The sequence below is a fragment of the Apium graveolens genome, chromosome 1, assembly GCF_009905375.1.
Source record: "Apium graveolens cultivar Ventura chromosome 1, ASM990537v1, whole genome shotgun sequence".
In the NCBI taxonomy this organism is placed as follows: Eukaryota; Viridiplantae; Streptophyta; class Magnoliopsida; order Apiales; family Apiaceae; genus Apium; species Apium graveolens.
Window position 1 is genome coordinate 202,998,309 of NC_133647.1, and position 21,746 is coordinate 203,020,054.

General features: G+C 31.7%; 2 protein-coding genes across 2 annotated transcripts; one reads left to right on the forward strand and one right to left on the reverse strand.

Annotated features, from left to right (window-relative positions):
* Positions 1-1,014: 1,014 nt before the first annotated feature.
* On the reverse strand, positions 1,015-2,640 carry LOC141717795 (protein FAR1-RELATED SEQUENCE 5-like). The gene has a single exon (XM_074519995.1). It carries the CDS (start codon positions 2,638-2,640, stop codon positions 1,015-1,017), a length of 1,626 nt encoding a protein of 541 aa, XP_074376096.1.
* A 15,258-nt stretch (positions 2,641-17,898) lies between these two features.
* LOC141679053 (protein indeterminate-domain 16-like) lies at positions 17,899-20,646 on the forward strand. Its single transcript, XM_074485539.1, has 3 exons — positions 17,899-18,411; positions 18,591-18,990; positions 19,664-20,646. Exons 1-3 carry the CDS (start codon positions 18,303-18,305, stop codon positions 20,427-20,429), a joined length of 1,275 nt encoding a protein of 424 aa, XP_074341640.1. The 5' UTR covers positions 17,899-18,302; the 3' UTR covers positions 20,430-20,646.
* The last annotated feature ends 1,100 nt before the right edge of the window (positions 20,647-21,746 follow it).

Here is a 21,746-nt window from a genome sequence, read left to right on the forward strand (position 1 = left end):
AACTTTCTGCCCAATTTTGGAAAAAAAAATCTTCAAAAATAACTTTTTTTTTCAAATTTTTTTTTGGAGTCACTTCTTTTTTTGGGATTATTAATAATGGCAACAAGTACTAACATTAACAACATTGAAAATATTTAATTAAAATTCATTAATATTTCAAAGTACATGATATGAAATTACAATCAATTTTTTCCTTTTTTTCCTAATAATCTCGAGGGACAATTTCTTCTATCATGGCCTTCTTCCCTCGCCCCACAAAAAATGCACTTTCGAAATTGTTTATTTGAACTTGACGTCTCGATACCACTTTTGAATCTACCCGCTTTTGGACGTCCTTTTGTTTGTGACCTTGGGGGATCTAATAACGGATCATCTTCTTCATCACTTTCATAGTCCTCATTTATTTTTTTTCTCTCTTTTCTCCCGGAAAAGACTTAATCACATATTCCTTTTCTCTCTTGATCACGCTCATCAAGTAATTGTACCGCGGAACGGAGCAACTACCAACAACGGACAAACCTTGGAAAGCTTTACACAATCCACTATATCTTGCCGTTTGAGATTCTACAACATTACCAAGCATCCGAGGGGTACACGGTAGAGGTCCGTAACTTTGTTTCCGTTTATTGTCCACCTCATTGTTACAAGATCTGGCGATATCATCGTCTTTTGTTTCTTGTTAAGGTAACGGATCATGTGTCTACAAATCATCCCGGAATGTTCAAATTTTTTACATGTACAAGAATAACTCCCGTCGATGGAAACCTTCAAGAAAAATTTCCTTCTATTAATCTCCGGCAAGGTGGACTTTTCTACCAAATACATCTTTGAAAGATAATCTCCACAACCTTTCATGCTTTTCACAACAAAAGATTGACTTTTTTGAAGCTCTTTTTGAAATCGCTTAAACATCTATTTTCTGTATATCTTGGAGGCATGTATCTCCATTGACGAGTTAGAGAATAGTCTCCTTTCCTTGTACTCGGTGTCAAAATCGGCTTGAACCTCCCGTAATTATTGTGAGTCCAAAGCTTTTTGTGAATTCTCAATGAATTCTTTCAACCCGGTCGACGCTTTCACATACTCATCAAAAAATGAATTCATAGACTCGCTCCTTGAGGTGGTAGTCATACCGGCGGCAAAATGTTGTTTCGTGAAAGCAAAAACCCATTGTCGTCTAATTGCGTACATATCATTTAGCCAATTGTGATTTTCAAGATCATATTTCTCTTTCAAGTCCTCCCACATACCTTCAAATTCCGTTGGTGACAATGACTTGTAGATACATGCATTAAAATCCGTCTTGAACTCCGAGTATTGAGTATACAAAGTAGATAGTTTCTCGGGAAACTTGCTACTAATATGCCACGTACAATATGTATGGTTGGTGTTAGGCATAACCTCGGAAATGGCATTACTTAAAGCGATGTCTTGATCCGTAATAATGGTAATAGGTGGCTTGTTATCGACCGCTTCCAACCAAGTCTTCAAAACCCATCTATAAGTAGTCTCTTTCTCGTCCCTTATAAGTGCAAATCCAAACAAAATATTTTGGTTGTGGTGATTCACTCCCGTAATTGGAATAAAAGGCATGTCATACCTATTAGTCTGATATGTCGAGTCGAAAGTCACCACATCTCCAAAATTCTTGTACGCGTTAAGCGAACGAGGATCAACCCACACCAAACCCCTAACCCGATTCTCCTCATCCACATCCACTCGGTAGAAAAAATTGCCATCACTTTGTTTTTGCAAGTCTCGTAACAAATCCAATCCACACTCCGCATCACCGGAATCAAAAACCCGTCTTCGAATGTCACGTATTACATTTCGTACGTCTTGAGCGGAAAAACCAATTTTTTCAATACCACCACACGTCTCACTAAGTAAATTCATCACTTTCGGGGTCTCGATACCCGATTTGTTGAATAACTCAATCAAAGATCGGGTAAACGGATCTATGTTGCGTGATCTTTGCATGAAATTTACCTTATCCGATGTAACCATAGCATGATTGTGCTCTAGGTTGACCTTGGTTACTTCCCATTTATTTGAGCTTACTTTGTGAGCAACACACATACGAGCACGACAACAAGTTCGAGGAATAACATCTCGAGGTCGTTTCCCTTTAGCCCTATCTTCAACTTCCAAGGGTTTTGGGCCCAATCTTCCACCCCTTCGATATATATACAAACGTGACGATATACCACCATTTCTTGAATGCTTATGACTACTTCGAATAATTACCTCGAACCCTATACTTCGACCATAACCTCGATAAAAACTTTCCGCTTCATCCAACGAATCAAACATCATACCAACACAAGGAACTACATCATTCATATTTCCAATAAAATTTTCATCATTAATTTTTTCATCATCATCGCCATTAAAAGAATCATTACTATCATCGGAATCACCGTGAACATCGTGATTCTTCCAACCGAAACCAACATCATCATCACTATGTGTTTTTCGCTTCCCCGGATCATTAACTTTATCTTCAATACTATCAACATCTATTACTTCATCATCATTAAAGATTTTACGATAAACCTTCTTTTTTGTGTGGGGGGTAACATAATTAAAATCGTTATGATCACTAGATGAACTTGAATAATCAAATAAATAAGAAGTCATGGATATTGAATACTAACCTTTTTTTTCAGAAGAATAAATTTGAGCAGAATGTTAGGAAGCAGTAAAAACAACAATATTTCAAAAATACAGACATTTTAAGGTAGGTGTGTGCATTAAATGCACGGCCGCAATGTTTCATTGCGATGGCCGCAATGAAACATTGCGGCACTGTACAAACCCCCAAGCCAACAACTGTAAATATTTGCAGTTTAAAAAAAACTTTACAACGTACCCCAGCAATGTTTCATTACGGGGGGAAGTGTCCACCGCAATGAAACATTGCGGTTGGGTTGTTTATTTTTGTTATTTTCTTTAAAATTAGAAAATTAATCAAAAATAATTATAAAAAATAGTTTCTAGACTTATTATATTTCATTTAATATGTTAAATGTTATTTTGAAAATATAAATGTTTATAAGAGTAACTTAATAATAATATCAACGTCGGATCAATTATCTCATGCAATTATCTAAACAAAGAATTAGATATTGAGAGATTATTAGTGGACATGAGAAATTAGAAGCATGCGTGTCCTTTTCTATTTCGAAAGAATCCAGGTAAAGTGTCCATTTTTATATTTTTTATAGATAACGAAAATTCGATAAATTTTCATTTGTTTAGTTTTTCACATTTTCAAATTTTAGCATTATATTTGTTTATTAAAATTTAAACTTGATAAAATAAATTGGACAAGTACAAGAAAAATAAAACATTAAATAATTTATTTCATTCAAACATAAATGGAGTACATTCAAATATTTTTTTCAAAAAAAATACATAATAACATTTTATGTCGACGAGAATGATCAAACTTTAACGGTGTTGGAAGAACCGCCTTTATCACCCTTATCGTCGTCTTTCTTTTTCTTCGACTTTTCCGCCTTCGCTTTAGCTTCATTTTCTTTTTTTTCTTGCGCTCAAGCGCCATTTGAATACGGCGGAGAGCTATTGCCATGTCTTCTTCTCCTTCAGGCCCGTCATAAGCCACACCATCGATAATTACCTTATTATTGTCATAATCATAGTAGAAAACCATTTTTCGGAAATTAGAGAAGATAATGTTGAAGAGAAAATGTAGAATAAAAATAGAGAAGAGAATGTTGAAAAAAATGAGATGAGGCAGGACTATTTATAGGTGAAAATCTGAATTTTAAAATTCACAAAATTAAATTTAGCACAGAAAAAATTTTGCTGAAAAAATTCATTTGACTGTTGAAATAGCCGCAATGAAGCATTGCGGGGTGTCCAAACTGCCGTATTGTTTCATTGCGGTGTATCCGTCAAGCTTCTGCTCTGTTGACCAGTCAATTCTTATTAATATTTGACTGTTGAAATTGCCGCAATGAAGCATTGCGGGGTGTCCAAACTGCCGCATTGTTTCATTGCGGTGTGTGACCAGTCAATTCTTATTAAATATTGGCACATAAAATAAGTTTTGCACAAAAAATAAGTTTGACTGTTGATAAATTTTTTAAACTAAAATAACTCAATTCACTAAAAAATATAAAATTAATATTATTAAACTTATTTAAAGAAAATTATTTAAAATTATTCATACGATAATTTAAAGAAAAAGTACAGAAAAAAATAAAATTGATAAATTTATTATTAAAATTGATAATATTTTAAAATATTACTACTACTTATATTTAATGTTAACATATTTTAAGAAATTAATTACTGTTGAACATTAATATTATTTTTATACTTATATAAATAAGTTAAATATTAGAATAAGCTAAAGAGAGGGGCAGTTTGGACAATAAAAACTGGGAGCCTACCCAACAATGAAACATTGCGGAGTGCGCAATGTTTCCTGTGCATGGCGACATCCCGCAATGAAACATTGCGGAAGTCAAGACCCGCATTGAAACATTGCTTCCTCCCGCAATGTTTCATTGCTTTGGATTAGCTGGCTACCCCCAACCCACGTTGGCTCCTGATTAATTTCCATTATCTTTATATATACACATTCTTCATCATTCTATTAGTTTGTCATTTTCATTTTGTGTTACAAAACCCCTCAATTTAATTATGGGGATGATAGATTTTAATGTTATACACGCACATACACATAAATACATCATGATATCATGATAGGAAAAATAATATGAAAAATGAATACATGATATCATACATACATTCAATTATAACATATTCTAAAAATTATTTATAATAGTACATAACCTGTTCGAAGCACGGATCGAGATAAAAATATCAATATTTAATAATGATTATAAAAATTTATTTTAATTTTTTTATTAAAATATATAATAAATAAAATTGTACGATTATTGCAATTTTCACTTTTAAATTATATGTAGCTTTCATTAATTCAAATCTCATTATAATAACAAACTCAACGTTATTATGTATCTATTGTTCAAAAAGACATAACTAATATTTTACATCAAAACTTTAGTCGTGACACGATTGATGGATAATTTTTAAAAAAATTAAATCAACAGCACTAAGTAATTGCATATTAAATATCTTATTGTTAGCCGAATTTGTGTTTTTATATAGTTTGTGATTGCATAATTTTTTTTAATAAAATATTCATTATGTATGTATAAATTTGCATTTTTCCTAAAATAGCATTCTGTAGGTATGAATCTAGAAATTACAATATGTATATACAATTTCGTTTATATAAAAACAATATAAATATGTGATATATAAGAATAAAAAAACGGGTAAAGTATTACATATAGAATTATAAGTCATATATGAATAAAAAAGAATAAAAATGGCATATTTAGAGCTATAGCAAGATTTAAAAAGGGTGAAAGCAAAAGTTCGTAAAAACGAAAAGAAGTGAAACCAAAGTATCCTTTAAAAGATGATTTCCTTATTAATTAATAATAACACTGTTTAAAGGATTCCATTTTATTATTTTAATAAAAAATAAAAAAGAATTTTACAAAAAATAAAAATATCGTAATTATTATATGATTCCAATCTATATTTTTTTTAAAAACAACATAAAACTCTACATGAAAGAGAACTATAGGGGTGAAATCAAAATACGGCGTAACCGTACTAAGATAAAACCATGTACCCTATCAAAAAATAATTTGGAGTTCTACGAAAATAGAATTGTAATCATATTACGGTTTGAACAATTTTATTATTTTCAAATGGTGAAACCAAAATACAATTTTTTATAATATTCATACCATTTTATTAAAATGGAATTCTACCAACAAATTAAAAAATTCTAAATTAAAAAAATTTCAATTTAAACACATGGCCTATTTACTTGATCGTGGTTTATATTTCTCGGAACCTATTTAGTTGAGCCAATTTATGAACTTATTTATTTTAAAATATAATTAAAAATAGGATTCAAACCTATAAAATAATAAAAAATTATGACTTATAAAAATTTAAAAATGAGTAAAAATAATACATATACAATTATAAGTCATGTAGGAATAAAAAGGGATAAAAATAATACACTTGAAGTTATAAAATGTGAAACCAAAAAGTGGTGGAACTAAAAAATAAGTGAATATATTTCGTTTATTAATAAAGAAAAATAGGTTAAAATTATACATATAGAATTATAAGTCATATACGAATCAAAAAGGATAAAAATATTACACTTAGAGTTATACCATGAATCATAAAAACAAAAAAACAAAAGGTGATAGAACCAAAGAATAAGTGAAAACAAAATATCACTTAAAAAAATTTATTAATAAAGAAAAATGGGTAAAAATAATATATATATATATATAGAATTATAAGTCATATAGTAATCAAAAAGGATAATAATTATACAAGTTAGAGTTATAACATGAATCACTAAAAGTGAAACCAAAAGGTGGTGGTACCAAAAAATACGTGAAACCAAGTACCACTTGAAAGGAGGTATCGCTTATTAATAAATATATATATTACACTTAAAGTTACACCATGAATTATAAAAACAAAAAACAAAAGGTGATAAAACCAAAAAATAAGTGAAAACAAAGTATCACTTAAAAAAATTATTAATAAGGAAAAACGGGTAAAAGTTATATATATATATATATATATATAATTATAAGTCATATAGGAATAAAAAAGGATAATAATAATACAATTAGAGTTAGAGTTATAACATTGATCACTAAAAGTGAAACCAAAAGATGGTGGTACCAAAAAATAAGTGAAACCAAGTACCACTTGAAAAGAGATTTCGCTTATTAATAAATATACTAGCATAAATCCCGTGCGATGCACGAGTTGCCATTAATATTTTAAATTTTTATTTATCCAGTTATATTATATATTTAAAATATTTATATAAATATATAATGATTATAAATTTATAATAAAAATAATAGAATAACATGTGGTCGTAATTTAGTAGAATAAATAGACTATTTCTAGTAGTTTAACAATTTAGTAGTTTAACAGATATATAACACTATTATTTATATCTTTTAATAATAGGATAAGTTGTATTCGTAGTTTAGTAGGATAAGTATATTATATTTAGTAGTAGTTTAATAATTTAGTAGTTTTAGATATATAACACTATTTATCTATTTTTGTAATAATCAAAATTAGGGAGTTATCGTTGAACCAAACCGTTGAACCAAATTATCTTTATTCCGGCTATTATAGTATAGTATAGATAGTATAGATATATTACACTTAGAGTTACACCATGAATCATAAAAACAAAAAAAATAAAAGGTGATAGAACCAAAGAATAAGTGAAAACAAAGTATCACTTAAAAAATTTATTAATAAGGAAAAACGGGTAAAAATTATATATATATATATAGAATTATAATAAGTCATATAGGAATAAAAAAGATAATAATAATACAATTAGAGTTAGAGTTATAACATGAATTATTAAAAGTGAAACCAAAAGGTATTGGTAACAAAAAATAAGTGAAACCAAATATCACTTGAAATGAGGTTTCGCTTATTAATAAAGGTTATTAATTTTGCGCTCTAAATGTTTTAGTGACGGAAAACATAATGGATGCAGTATCCGATTAAGTAGTAGTCTTCGTATTCTTGCAAGTTGAGATATAAATTTCTACAAATCATGTATAGTTAGACTTAAGTTGGAAAAATAGAGAAGTTGTGTTGTAACTTTAGCCATGTGTATAAGTACATGCACACAATCGAATTAAGCTAGGCAGTATAAGTTGTTTAAGTTGACATGTATGCAACTATGCAATTACGGTTAGGGCTGTCAATGCATTGGATATTCGATCCGATCCGATCCGAAAGTCAATGGAGCGGATATGAATTAATTAAAATAAAATTTGATCAAAAAAAATAGGATCCATTGCAGCCCTAAGTACATACATGAAAATTGAAAGATTATACTACAAAAGGATAATATCGACAGTAGTTGGAACCAGCTCAATGAGGCCGAAAGAATAACTCTTTAACCCTAGTCATGTGCATAGCACATTCGCCGTAGTTGCTCTCAATTCTTACATATATAAATCCATATTGATTCTTGAATTACAACAACTTAGGGTAGGCCCTTGACCACCAATATTTACAAGCACGGAAGTACTATAAACTTCCATGTTCGATCATCTCATCAGTTTTACTTTATAGAGAGTAACCGTTTATCTAAAATCTAAAATATTTTATCGTTTGAATTATATATTTAAAATTTTAACCCTTGTTTTCTGGAAAACGTATTGATAATATTTAAACGACATCATGCATCTACTAGATTAGCACTTGACACCCCACATATGAATTGATTAGAAAGCTACCAATTCTTTCTCAAATTCAGCTAGACATGTTCATCATCTGCATATGCACTAGCGCTATAAAATTACTACATTTCTTAACAATTAGGTAGACGATTAATGGGCTACAACAGATTTTAATGAGATCATATGTATGTATCTAAAATTTGTTTGATTTGAAGATTAAAGTTGAACTAAATCGAGAAGCAGACGAGGGCAAAAGTAAATCTATGGTTAGTGGATCCCATGAATGTCAATGGGTAATTTAACAACCGGTGGGTATAGTATGTTTTTTAACCAAGATTAAAGTAAAACTTTTTATATGATGTTTTGTTGCATATATAAATATGCCAAAAAGAATGGATGAAAAGATAAATACAACTGATCCGCACCTACAGATTACTGGTGTCATGATTCTTGATTTTTTTAAATTTTCGTGTCATTTAGAAGTTGATAAATAAACAGGGTCTTAAGTAATTGATTTCTCTGTGGGTGTCATGCATGGACAGTTAAAAAAAGTGACAAGTTTTGATTGATTTTTTCGTAGCAATAACAATGAAATTTCTGAATTCATAAAAGTTTTTATTTTAATAAAAGATACTCACTCCGTCCCATTTATTTTTTTACATATTTTTTCTCAACATGTATTTTAAAATTATTATAAAGTATAACTTTATAATTTATTTTTAAATTTTATGTTTCTGTATAAAAATTAAAAATACATATTTTATTAAAAAAATATATTTAAAATAATATAAAAAATCAAATTTTACATAGATCTTAAAATATGTGCCGATAGATTCTAATTATAAGGAATTTGAAGGAACCGATGGAACAGTAAACACAACAAAAATCATTATTATAGAATGTTTCTATGTTCACCCACTAAACAAACGCTTAGACAAATAGTTACTTCACTAATTTCTAGTTTCGCGGGAAGTTTCTAGTCGAGGCTAGGTGTACATAAACGATCCTATTTAAAAGCTAGCTATTTATAGTTAGTTATTACTAGCGTGAGGTTCTCAAACTAAGCCAAATTATAAAGGTAATAAGGTATCTTAGCATGTGGACTTATGGTAAAGTCAAAAGTAAACTTTATATATTAAACCATTTGAATTAATTAACTAATTAATGTGATATAAACATACTTAATGGTGAGGGTTGAGTTGAAAGAGTATAATTAAGCAAGCAGTACTGCGAATGATTAGATTCGAAGTGGCGAGATTTGAGAGAGATGAGGTCCCTTTTTGTTGATGCTGTCATGTGTCGAGAATCCAACTTCTCCCATGCGAATACAATTAACAATTAATTAAGTACCAGGCTCCGGGTCTTTTCTAATTTTATAAACAATATTCCTATTCACGTAAGATATTTGTATATGTCAAATATATTTTGCCGTCAAACTTGACGATTCTTAACTAATCATATGTTCGTAATAATTATTTGTATATAAACAAAAATTCTAAAAACAATAAATTGATCATGGATATAAAACGTGATTCTTTGAAGATCATATCGAAGGATCAGAGCGTATATTTATATGTGAGGATATATTTTATATTATTTAATCAAATTAGATATGACATGTCAGGTCTTGAAAATAATTGGTAGTAAGTGATTTAAAACAATCAAACTTCATTAGAATTATTTTTTCCTAGTTCGGCCATACCATTTTTTTCATTTTGTTGTAAATTAATTTCTCTATTAGGGTTCAAGAAAAATAATGTATCTTGTTTGTGCATATGAACAAATTAAACCAAATCAGGTAACTAATTCTGCAGCAAATAAAAACGGTTAAACAATGCATGGCTTTACCTTGCAGATGATCATAAAATCATGTAATGATCCAACACACTTAAATGGGGTAAACCATCATTTTCTTTCACCTTTAATTACTTTTACCTTGAGTGTGTCTATACACACTAAATTGGTGGGTGTAAAACTATACACACACAGATACTTATGAGTTACAATGAAGAGGAGCAGTGCGCGTGATTACTGCAGCCTCATCGGAGTTCAGCATAACACAACAATTAAGGTAATTAAATATGGGCAGCACGACATTACAAAGTAGCTGGTTGCAATTTGCAGTCCGTAATCTTTAGAACAGTAATGCAAGTTGAGCCGAGTTGAACATTATTAAACTTGAGTTTAATTTTAGCTAAAAAGTTTGACAGCTCGAATATGAGCTGTTGCTGCGATAGAACTTGACTCGATTAAATATATGAATCTTCTTTAATTATTGAATATTTATGTAAAAAAAATTTATAATTTTAAAATATTAAAAATTATGGAAGCTAGCTCGATTACGAGCCGAATAATTCAAAACTCAAACTCTGGCTCGAGCACGAGCACAATTACATTATTTCAGATCCGAATTTGAATATTTCATAAGTTAAACTCAAATAATTGACGAACAAATACATGCTATTAAGAATGATCAGATGATAACGGAATTAAGAAGTAGAGTCGGTCAATTTGGTTCGTTTATGAATATTGTTTTTAATCAAATGTTAAACATTTGTTCGATTTAGTCGAAATACAAATAAACCGAACCATAACCTTACACACGCAACGCAAGCAAGCAATACAAGCACACAAACATATATGCGAGGATTGCGAGCTGGAGGTGGCACGGCGATGCATGCATTGTAGGATGAAGCTAGCTGTAGTGGATTAAACAAGTTGAAATCATGATTATATTAAGCTTTGTTTCATATAATAATCGTGGTTTGTTCAATACAGTTCATGTATCTTTACAAAAGCTGCTCAAAAAACACTAATCATGCATAAATTCACTTTGAGGGTCATCATATCATATCATGTACATACACTGTGCAGTACTTAGCTACGTGGTAGATTTATTTAAAAATCTCATTTTTTAACCAGTTCGACTTTTACTTTACAGAGACAAAGGTAAAGTTGATGATGGTAACTCACGTGAGTTAGCGGTGTATGTCACGTGAAGTCCAAAGTAGGATGCATTTGTTCATGCAAAATTGCAAATTACATTGAAAAATTCTGAATACAAAATAATTTATCAAACTAGTTACAAAATATCATGTGTCAAATTATTTATTTATTAAATAAAAATGAACCCCACATTTACACAAATAAAACAAATTAAATTATTTCATAGTGCAAAACTTGTCAGGTTACACAACGTGAAAAACTAGAATAAATATCGGTTATTAGCCGATGTAAAAAATAATCCTGACCGATGTCTTCGTCGGTGTAGAGAAAGGTCCCCCCTTTGACATCGGTTTCTAGCCGATGTAAAACATAGCTTTCCACATCGTTTTTGGCAATAAACTGATGTCCTTTATCTTATATAAGTACCTAGCAGCATTTTAATTTTGCAAACTAAGAGATTATAATCAATTTAAAGATATCACACAGAGTGTGATTATAACCTGTTACATCAGTTTTTTTCTAAAAAATGATGTTTATTATGACTATTAATATCACCCTCGTTTAAAAACTGATGTTAAAGATTAACATAGACATCAGTTTTTAGCCGATGTCTATACTTTACAACGGTTGTTCATTCAACCGATGTTAAAACACATTTTACACATCAGTTAGTAACCGATGTAAAAATATATAATTTTTCTTAAGGTCAAAGACATCGGTTTTGAACCGTTGTCTAAAGTATATAATTTATGTTAAAATCAAAGACATCGGTTCAAAACCGTTGTTTATTTGATTTAACATCAGTTTGGAATTGCTTTGCCTGATGTTATTGAGTTGTATATACATCAGTTTTGGGTACAAAAGAACACAATATGCCTGTTGTTTTTGATTAGCATAGACTTCGGTTTTTACATTTTCAGTGATGTGTATTATTCACATATTCAACTAGCCAAAAATTACCAATCGCAAACCAATCACAAACCAAACCAATCGCAAACCAAAACTATCAAAACTGAAATTGACTAATCGCAAACCAAAACTGAAATACTAAAAGTTTTTTAGCTATATATCAAGCACCAAACAAGCACGAAAATGTAACAAAAGTTATATAATAACTTGAAAATCATCCAACAAAAGTTATAACAATCATTTAAACAAGTCAGACCGAATATCCACAATTCATGATATGCCATAACTAGTCTAATTACGCAAGTCATTTCCAGCAAAGCGTGGTACTAGCATGGTAGCAGACTACTTAAGCAGATTACAAGACCAACCAAACGAACGAATGACCAACTAGATGATAGTGTACTGATCAAACTAAATATTGTTCCCTGGTAACATGAAAACTAAACAAACTCTTGGACATATTGAAGAGTCTCGAATCGCACTGCATCAAGTTCCTCCCTTATATAGCACTTTCGAGTCTTAGCTGCCCACTGTGAAATTTACAGAGTGCAAAAACAGCGAATTATCATACTATACTATAAATATAAATATGCCCTGATAAATGTACATTTATTCTAGGTGTTTGCAGATTGTGCTAAATGTACATTTATTACCTTGGTAATGAATTTCATTTCTTAATATTCGAATATGTCTTTCATGTAACGCATGACAACGTACCCACACTCGTATTCACCCGGTTGTTTCGGGGATCCCTAATCCAACAAAAAATTAACAATCAATCAATCCCAAAAAAGAAAGTATTTATAAAAAAAACCCTACTATAGTCAAATGTGCACAAATGAATACTTACGCTAAGGTTCTTAATCTTGGGGTTTTTGTTTACCAATCCTTTCTGAGCATTATAAGATCTCACCGCTCTGTACAGAGTAAACATGCAGTATACATAAAAAAAATCTAAAAAAAATAGACAGCAAACATATATAAAAAAAAAGTTCAATTAACACTACCGCGTTAATGCTGCTTCCAATTTTGGAAAATTTGTCGGATGGGCCAAAGGGTTGAGAATGAAGATTTCCGATTCCCAAATCATAATCAAAATTCAGTGATAACTGTTTAATGTTAAATAAATCAACAAGAAATTATAAAATATAGAGACAGTTTATAAGTTTTTATAATTTTGCAAACGCTAAAACTTACTTCTCATTATGAGGCATGAGAAATATGCGAGAATCTCCTGTATTCATCTGTTCGGCAATATAAGCTTCAAAATCGTCATTGAGCTAACTCGCTCGCTTTGCACTTTACTAATCTCATGCACACAAGATATATTAAATTCAATACTAATTCAAATATACCACGATAAATGTGAAAGATATAAATATGAAAGATATACCTCCCAGCTTTTATCGGTCCTCACAGCCACAAATCTTCTCCAACAGTCCTTGCCAACATACACATATTTTGGAGGGGGCTTGCTTAGCTTCTTCTTCTTTCCAATATACGGCTTCACAAATTTTCTGGTTAATTCAGACTTGAATTGTCTCCACTTCGTACCCGCTGACTTTAAGACCAACCCATCACTTTCGAGAGCTACTTTGAAAGTATCCTTAGAGGAAAACATAACCATGTACAGGGTAAAAACTCATATACTAAACAAGTTACAATATTTAGGTAAAATAAACATGATTTATTTTACCTGCACATCACTCCATATCTTTGCTTTTAACTCCTCATCCACTGTTAGCCAATTTTCAAGATCAATTGGCACCATCGTCATCGCCAGCATGCCAATATAAGACAGCAAGGCGTGCCTTGTGTCACCAATGGGAATTCCGATTCTGTTGTATCTGATTTTGAAGTTTTTCCCTTGAGCTTTCTTCGCCACGACCTTGTGCATAGCACAAACACCACGTGCTGCTCTAGTTTTTCTTTTCCTAGATTCTGTAATTGTAACCGTCTCTTGTGGAACATCAGAGTCTGCCTTTTTTCCATCTTCTCCAGGGTCATCTGTAGGATGTGCGGCATCCAGTTTCTTTTCTGGTGTCAATTGCTTCACATCAGTTTGCTTTTCAGGTGTCAATTACTTCACTTCCAGTTGCTTTTCTTCATTTTTCTCATCGCCCTCCTCTGTCACTGCTTTTTTAGATATCAGTGTTCTGGGTTGCTTCTTCCCCATTCTTGTGCTTGCAATTCCTGAAATACATGGTGTACATAATTAGCTATATATAATAATTAACAGTGGGAATAAGCGTTCTAAATGCATTATAGTAAAAAAAATAAAAAAATAAATAAAATAAAGAGCAGACAATTATATAGAAATAACGCGAATGTAACAAATGTAAAATGCATTGTAACTATGAAACAACTGAAAATCAAAGACAAATTATCCAGGGTTTAGCAAAAGTACAATTTTAAACATGTCCCAAAAACATACTTCTGTCTCTCACAATAATACAAATATCGAAATTAATTAAAAATACATCGACATCCAAATTCAAAATGTAATCATTTTCTAATCCAAATTCCCTCGACATCCTCTCGTTGATTTCCAAGACTAGGCTCATCTGCATCATCTACATCTACCGGGACATCTACTTTAGGGATTTGAGAGCAGTGGAGGATTTTCCAGTGTTGTGTCCCCTAAATCGTCGTCATTATACACCTCATGGTAATCTCGATTTGTGGAAGTTAATACAACTGACCAGGTAATATCGACTGGATCGTCGACATAGAAAACTTGCTTGTCCTGGTCAACCGATACGTACTTATCATTTTTGTGACCTTGTCGACTAAGGTCCACAGGTGTGAAGTCGAGATCGTCGACCTTGACACCCCTATCGCTATCTGCCCATCTACACAAGAACAGCAGAGCCTTAAATGCACGGTAATCCAACTCCCAAATTTCTTCAATAATGCCATAAAATGTCATATCGCTCTCCACGAGATTTAAATCCTTGGCACTACTCACTTGGACAGTCTTAGCAACTAAAGACACGCCGCTGTTTTGGACCACCCGCGCATTATCTCGGTCTTTTGTGAAATATCGAACCCCATCAACGAGAAAGCCTTCATAAGTCAATACGGAAAAAGACGGTTTTCCTGCAAGCCATCTTATCGTTTCAGGAACATCTTCTCCATTCCTTATCATTTCAATTACCTTTTTTTCAAACCAACTAGAAAATAACCGATTGTGCTCTCCGATTAGCCATTGCACGGTCTTTTTTTTCCCTCGATAGGTTTCTTCTAATAATTCCTTGTGCATCCTAGAAATAAAAGTATTGATAAGGAAATACCATAAATACTCGCTAAAAGAAGATTGAGATAAGGGTTAATTAATTTAACTTACGTGATGTATGGATACACTTCCGAGTTGTTTTGAAGAACATGTAGGTGTGCCTCATCTCGCTCTTTTTCTTCGACTGACTTTATTATTGCAGGAGATATTGGACCATCAAGTTTGGCTTTGTCCTTCGGAAGACCTGTAGTTGTGCAACTCTGCCGAATAAACTCGCTGCAAAATTCTACAGATTCTTCTCCGAGATAGCTTTCAGCTATACAACCTTCCGGATATAAACGGTTACCTAAATTACATTGCGTTTCACTAATTTTATACCTTTTTTTAAAATGAATACCTAAATTACAATTACGACTAGTTCTCCGCAAAATCATTAACATCTCTTCTGTATTTCACTAATTTTATACCTTTTTTAACAAATATCTAATTAAGCTTGTGAACTTGTTCACAAGCTCATACACAACACAACTGCCTTCCATAAATTGCACAGTTTATATAAATAAAAAAAATTGTAAAGCCCCATATCAGCACAAACAGACAATCAAAACAGAAAGAGGATTACTAAAATGCATACACATTTTAAAACCTACAATCAAAAAAGAAAGAGGATTACAATCATTTTAAATAACATTAGCACAAATATATCAACAAAGCCCCATTTCACACAAGTAAAAATAATGCATACACATCAATTCACAAAGATACACAAATTCAGTAATAATCTGACTGTAAGACACACACACCAATCAAAAGTCCCAAAAAATCAAATTTAATTGAAAATACACTTACAAATTAGGGTTCGATTTCGGTGAAACAGAGCTCGATTTGTGTAAAACTTGCTTGATTCGCGTTGTATGAACACTTCTCAGGGCTACATGTCAACCTTCTTGCTCGATCTGTAATTAGAGGGTTTAACTTTGTTTTAGGGCTTGTAACGGGTAGAGGTGGAAGAGAGGGGGGAGTGATAGTTGAGAGGGGAGAGACGGAGACGGAGAGAGAGAGAAGTCGGGGAGGGAGAGTGTACCGAGAGAGAGGTCGGGGAGGGAGAGCAGTGAGAGAGAAGGGGGAAATGAATTTTGTTTAAGTAAAAATTTCCCCCGTGTTTTTTTAATTGTAAAGGGGGAACAATTTGTTCCGTGTTTTTTTAATTTTTTAAAAAGCAGTTATATACAACGGTCGGCCATGAAACTGATGTGAATAATGCTGTTTCACATCAGTTTGAGAGAAACTGATGTCAAAAATTGTTTTTACATCGATTGTTTTGTAACTGATGTAAAAAGTGTGATGTCTATTCCAGTTTTTCACGTAGTGTTATTTAGTTTATACTCCCTCCATCTCACTCATTTTATCATTTTAACCAAATTATGGCCAAATTGACTAATTTTGTAAATAAAATTATTTATGTCATATGATAATTATAAATTTTTAAAAATTACTTTCGTGAATTATACTTATTATACTATCAGATTCAATTTTGTAAAATTTATAAAAGCACGAAAAGTAAAATTATTAGTTGAGATCAAAAAAATTTCAATTTGACAATAAAAATAAAATTAGGACATAATAAATGAAACTGAAGGAGTAACAATTTTCTGTAAATATTTATGTGCTTCCACCGTTACTTTATTACATTTGCAAGTTAGATTAATAAACAAGGAAAGATAGTACTAGTACTAGCAATAGATAACCAAGAGTATCTCCGACCTAGGAAAAAAATTTTAGCTAAATAATTTAGGTGACATCTAAGTGTTGTGTAAATGGCACTTATTGAGAATATGTAAAATTTCTAACCATCCAACCTTCGATGCCCTTAACAAAAAATATAGAAAATCATTTTTCGTCGGCTATATTTAGCCAATCAAAAAATCCTTAGTTATATTTTACATATTTAAAATTATAGATAATACCATTGGACTACATATCAAAATTCTTAGCTAAACTTTAAAAAATAATAATAGTCAATCATTATAACTAATCATTTCAATTTTTACCATTGGACATGCTCTTAGACTGATTTTGACAAATAAAAATGATTAATTCTGATTTCCAAAATGAGTAACCCCATATACAGTGTTATAGATTTTGAAAATCGAAATTATTCGGTTAAGGTACCGATTTACGATTTACGATTTATCGGACGATTTTTAAAAAATCGGATGATTTATCGGAAATCGGACAAATATTTTTGACCGATTTTTGAACGATTTATTGGCAATTTTTTAAAAATCGGTCAATTTTTATAACAGAGCCTCAATTACACAAATAAATGACAAAGTTTAAATGGATAGAAAATTCAAGAAAAAAAGAAGAAGTGTTTGAAATGAGAAAGTAGGCGAATGGGAAGTGGGGTCGTAGTTGAAAGAAAGGTGATTGGATGAGCAGGAAAGGCTGGCTAGCATATATACACAGTGTAATCTAACACAACACAACTACACAAATTTTGATGAGCTAGGCTAATAAGCTTTATACAGAAGAAGACTTGCCTCAACCTTACCTGCTCAAGGGGTGGGGGTCAAATGAAAGAAAGCAAGAAAGTTTAGAGGAAAAAGCTAAAAGCTTTAAAGCAGCCCTAAGCTAATTAAGCCTTAAAAGAAAGCTGACTCCCCCTCCTCCCCCTTTCTCCTCAACTATTCTCTCTCTCTCTCTCTCTCTCTCTCTCTCAATATACCATTAGTGCCTCCTGGCCTTATGTGAATAAAGCTGGTACAAACTACAGCCTCTCCCACTTCTTCAGATTTGATTGTTCTTCCACCATCCCCCTCCTCTTGCTTTTCAGGTTTATTTCAGACCACTTCAAAAATAAGTAAATACCTATCTTAGCCTCCATGTTAGAAAATAACCCCACTGCTTCTACCGGCCCATCTTCTTCTTCTTATGCTTTCACCAATTCCTCCGAAAATGCCCGTAGAAAAAGAAGACCTGCTGGTACTCCAGGTAATTCGTATTACTATTCTCTCTAATACATATTGTTGATTTATTTAATCAGACATAGCATGTCGCAGGGTCTGTGCAGGGTAAAATATTCGTCCGTTTGACTATTGGTGTACCTTATCCGTATATGCACCATATACATAAGTATATTGTTAATTAGGTTTACATGTTAATGATAGCAGATCCTGATGCTGAGGTGGTTTCCTTATCACCAAAGACACTATTGGAATCAGACAGATATGTGTGTGAGATCTGCAACCAAGGATTTCAAAGAGACCAGAATCTTCAGATGCACCGGAGGAGGCACAAGGTACCGTGGAAGTTACTAAAAAGAGAGTCGCCAGAGGTGAGAAAAAGAGTGTTTGTTTGCCCTGAACCAAGTTGCTTACACCATGATCCATGCCACGCACTTGGAGATCTTGTGGGGATTAAAAAGCACTTTAGAAGAAAACACAGCAATAACAAACAGTGGGTTTGTGAGAAGTGTTCTAAAGGCTATGCTGTTCAATCTGATTATAAGGCCCATCTTAAAACTTGTGGCACCCGAGGCCATTCTTGTGACTGTGGTCGTGTCTTTTCCAGGTTAATTCCTACCTTAATCCTCCTCCTCGTTCGTATTAAAATCTTATTCTCATTCCCGAAATTAAACGAATTATAATAAGTAAATTATTTATTTGCTATATATTACCACTGAAACCCAGGAAATACCTATGAAATACACTACATCTGGTTGAAAGCTTACATCTTTAAGCATTAATTTTTTTCAGCTTTCTTAGACTTTTTCAAGATGTTTATGTACAGATTGGGATGAACCCAACAACAAAATTCCTATATTAATTAGTGCTAACTACTAACATAATTCTACGACCTCATGCTTATTATGATTGGTACTAGGGGTATCAATTGTAATTAATTTGTTAAAGTTAGTAGCTAGCATCTAGCTAGTATAAATCTTTATATTCAGTTAAGTTTGTTAAGTAAAATATTACTCTATACATTAGTCATAATCCGAATCATATCTTGTTCTATAGTACTATATTTGTTTGTTAGTTAATTAGTAGCCCTACACAAGAAAGCTTTGATTATAATTTGACTAAGCTACTTGCAATAGTACTGTACTAATTCTACAAATTCATCATTAAAAGATACCAAAAAGAGGTCAAGTCATGAGTTACTTGTCATCATTATAATCAAGACTGTGAATTATTACATTAATTTGATTCGGTACATTTTTTTGAATTGTGTCTTATGTTAGAGTTGAGAGTTTCATTGAGCACCAAGATGCCTGCAATATTCGGAGAATCCGACCTGATCACCTACAGGTAACATTGCAGCAGCAGCAGCAACAGGCCTGCTCATCTCGTACAGCTTCCAGCACAAGCCCTTCTAGTGACACGAATTTTACGAATTTCGCGGCATTGTCGAGATCATTCTCAATTCCAAGAAACAATGTTAGCCCACGGTCAGATCGAGAAAATCTTGACCGTTCCCCTCCCGATCATGATCATCAACACAACTTAGAACTACAACTATTACCATCATCATCAAACGTGCAGCCGTGTTCGTTTTACAGTAACCGCAATGAAAACGATTCTACGCATTTAAAACTCTCTATAGGAACATCATCATGCAGTACTAGAACCAATGAGAACACGAAGAATGATGAAGTAAGTGGAAATGAGGAATTGAAGAAGGCGATGGCCGAGAAGGCATTAGCGGAAGAAGCAAGGAAACAAGGGAAGAGACAGATTGAATTGGCGGAAATGGAGTTTGCTAATGCTAAAAGAATAAGACAAGCAGCACAGGCTGAGCTAGAAAAGGCTCAGATTTTGAAAGAGCAAGCTACAAAGAAAATTAGCTCAACTCTGTTGGAAATAACTTGTCATGCTTGTAAGCAACAGTTTCAAGCAGCAATACCAAGAAATAATGGGACTGCAGTTAATAATGTTGCTGATGATCAAACTTCTCTTGGTATGAGCTATATGTCATCAGCTATCACAGAAGGTGAAGGCCATTTGTAGTGTTAGTATTATCAATATGTCATTTTGTTTTAACTTTTCTGAAAGAGTTGTTCTTCATTTCTTTCTGCATCTTTTTGTTAAATTGTAAGTAATGTATCTTGCCTTGATTGATTTGCAAACCATACCTTGATGAATGGTGGAGGGTTGTAACTAGTTTCTTGATTATTGTCTTTATTGGGATAAATATACAGTATTAGGGTCTGTTTGTCAACAGTCATATATGTGGTTTATTGAGTTATAAACCAGTATTTATGGAGTGTTTGTCCGACTTAATATATAAGTCGAATTTTATTATAAGATAAGTTAAATGTTGGTTACAACGTACTTTTTCGTTTTTTTATTAACTTTAATTTTAAAAAAAAATTTAAATATTAATCTAATCTAAAATTCACAAAATAAGATAATTAAATTTAAAAATTATTTATTTTGATTTATTTAAATAAAAAAAATATCCGACTTGTAAGTAAAATTATCCAAACACTTATATAACTTATAAGTATTTATCTATTTATTATTTGTAGGTCACTTATTTATTTTAAATAATAAATTACTTATTTTAATATTTTTAAAACGGGCACTTAATCTATTTCTTGATATTTGTATTATTCGATCCCCTAAAATAAATTCCTGATTTCGCTCTAGCAGATTGTTATCGTTTGTGACAGAGTGTTCGACACGTATTTTAAGATGAATATAAATTATAGTTCTATAATTTTTTTAAAAGAATTTTTCTTTTTCTGAATAAAAATAGAATGTTTAAACTTTATTCTATTAAAAAAGTTTAAAAAATATTATAGAATTATACTTTCTATTTATGTTAAAATGTGTGTTGGATATACTATTTTAAAAACGATAACAATTGGGAAGTGAGATTATTCAAAGAGATACATATACCAACATTCTGCAGGACTCATATATCATTATTAAAAAGGCATCCATATAATTATGTCAAACGGATTCCTCCTGCGACATCCTGCGAAACTATCACCCCCATGCAGACTGCTATATTTTCCCAAGAAAAAAATCAGAAAAGAAATGAAATTGACCATAATGAATGAGCCTTTGGGGTTTCATTAATAAAACAAAATACTATTACATTTAAATAAGATTTGTCTCAGGCTTATGCAGTATAGAACAGTGTGGAATCGAGTCAATCACAAATTCAAACAAAATCTGTGACTCTTGTTCAAACTGGCCACACATACATTAATTTGACCTGCCCAATTGTATATATGTAGAGCCACATGCATGCATGCAGCTCAAGGTTAATTACCATGCATAACTATATTTAGCATAATAATCATAGTAATTAGCATA

Excerpts from the sequence above, each read along its gene's own strand:
- LOC141717795 (XM_074519995.1), bottom strand. The coding sequence starts at position 2,640 with ATGACTTCTTATTTATTTGATTATTCAAGTTCATCTAGTGATCATAAC.
- LOC141679053 (XM_074485539.1), top strand. The coding sequence starts at position 18,303 with ATGTTAGAAAATAACCCCACTGCTTCTACCGGCCCATCTTCTTCTTCT. Across the intron at positions 18,412-18,590 it reads AAGACCTGCTGGTACTCCAG|ATCCTGATGCTGAGGTGGTT; the intron begins GTAATTCGTATT and ends TAATGATAGCAG. Across the intron at positions 18,991-19,663 it reads TGTGGTCGTGTCTTTTCCAG|AGTTGAGAGTTTCATTGAGC; the intron begins GTTAATTCCTAC and ends GTCTTATGTTAG.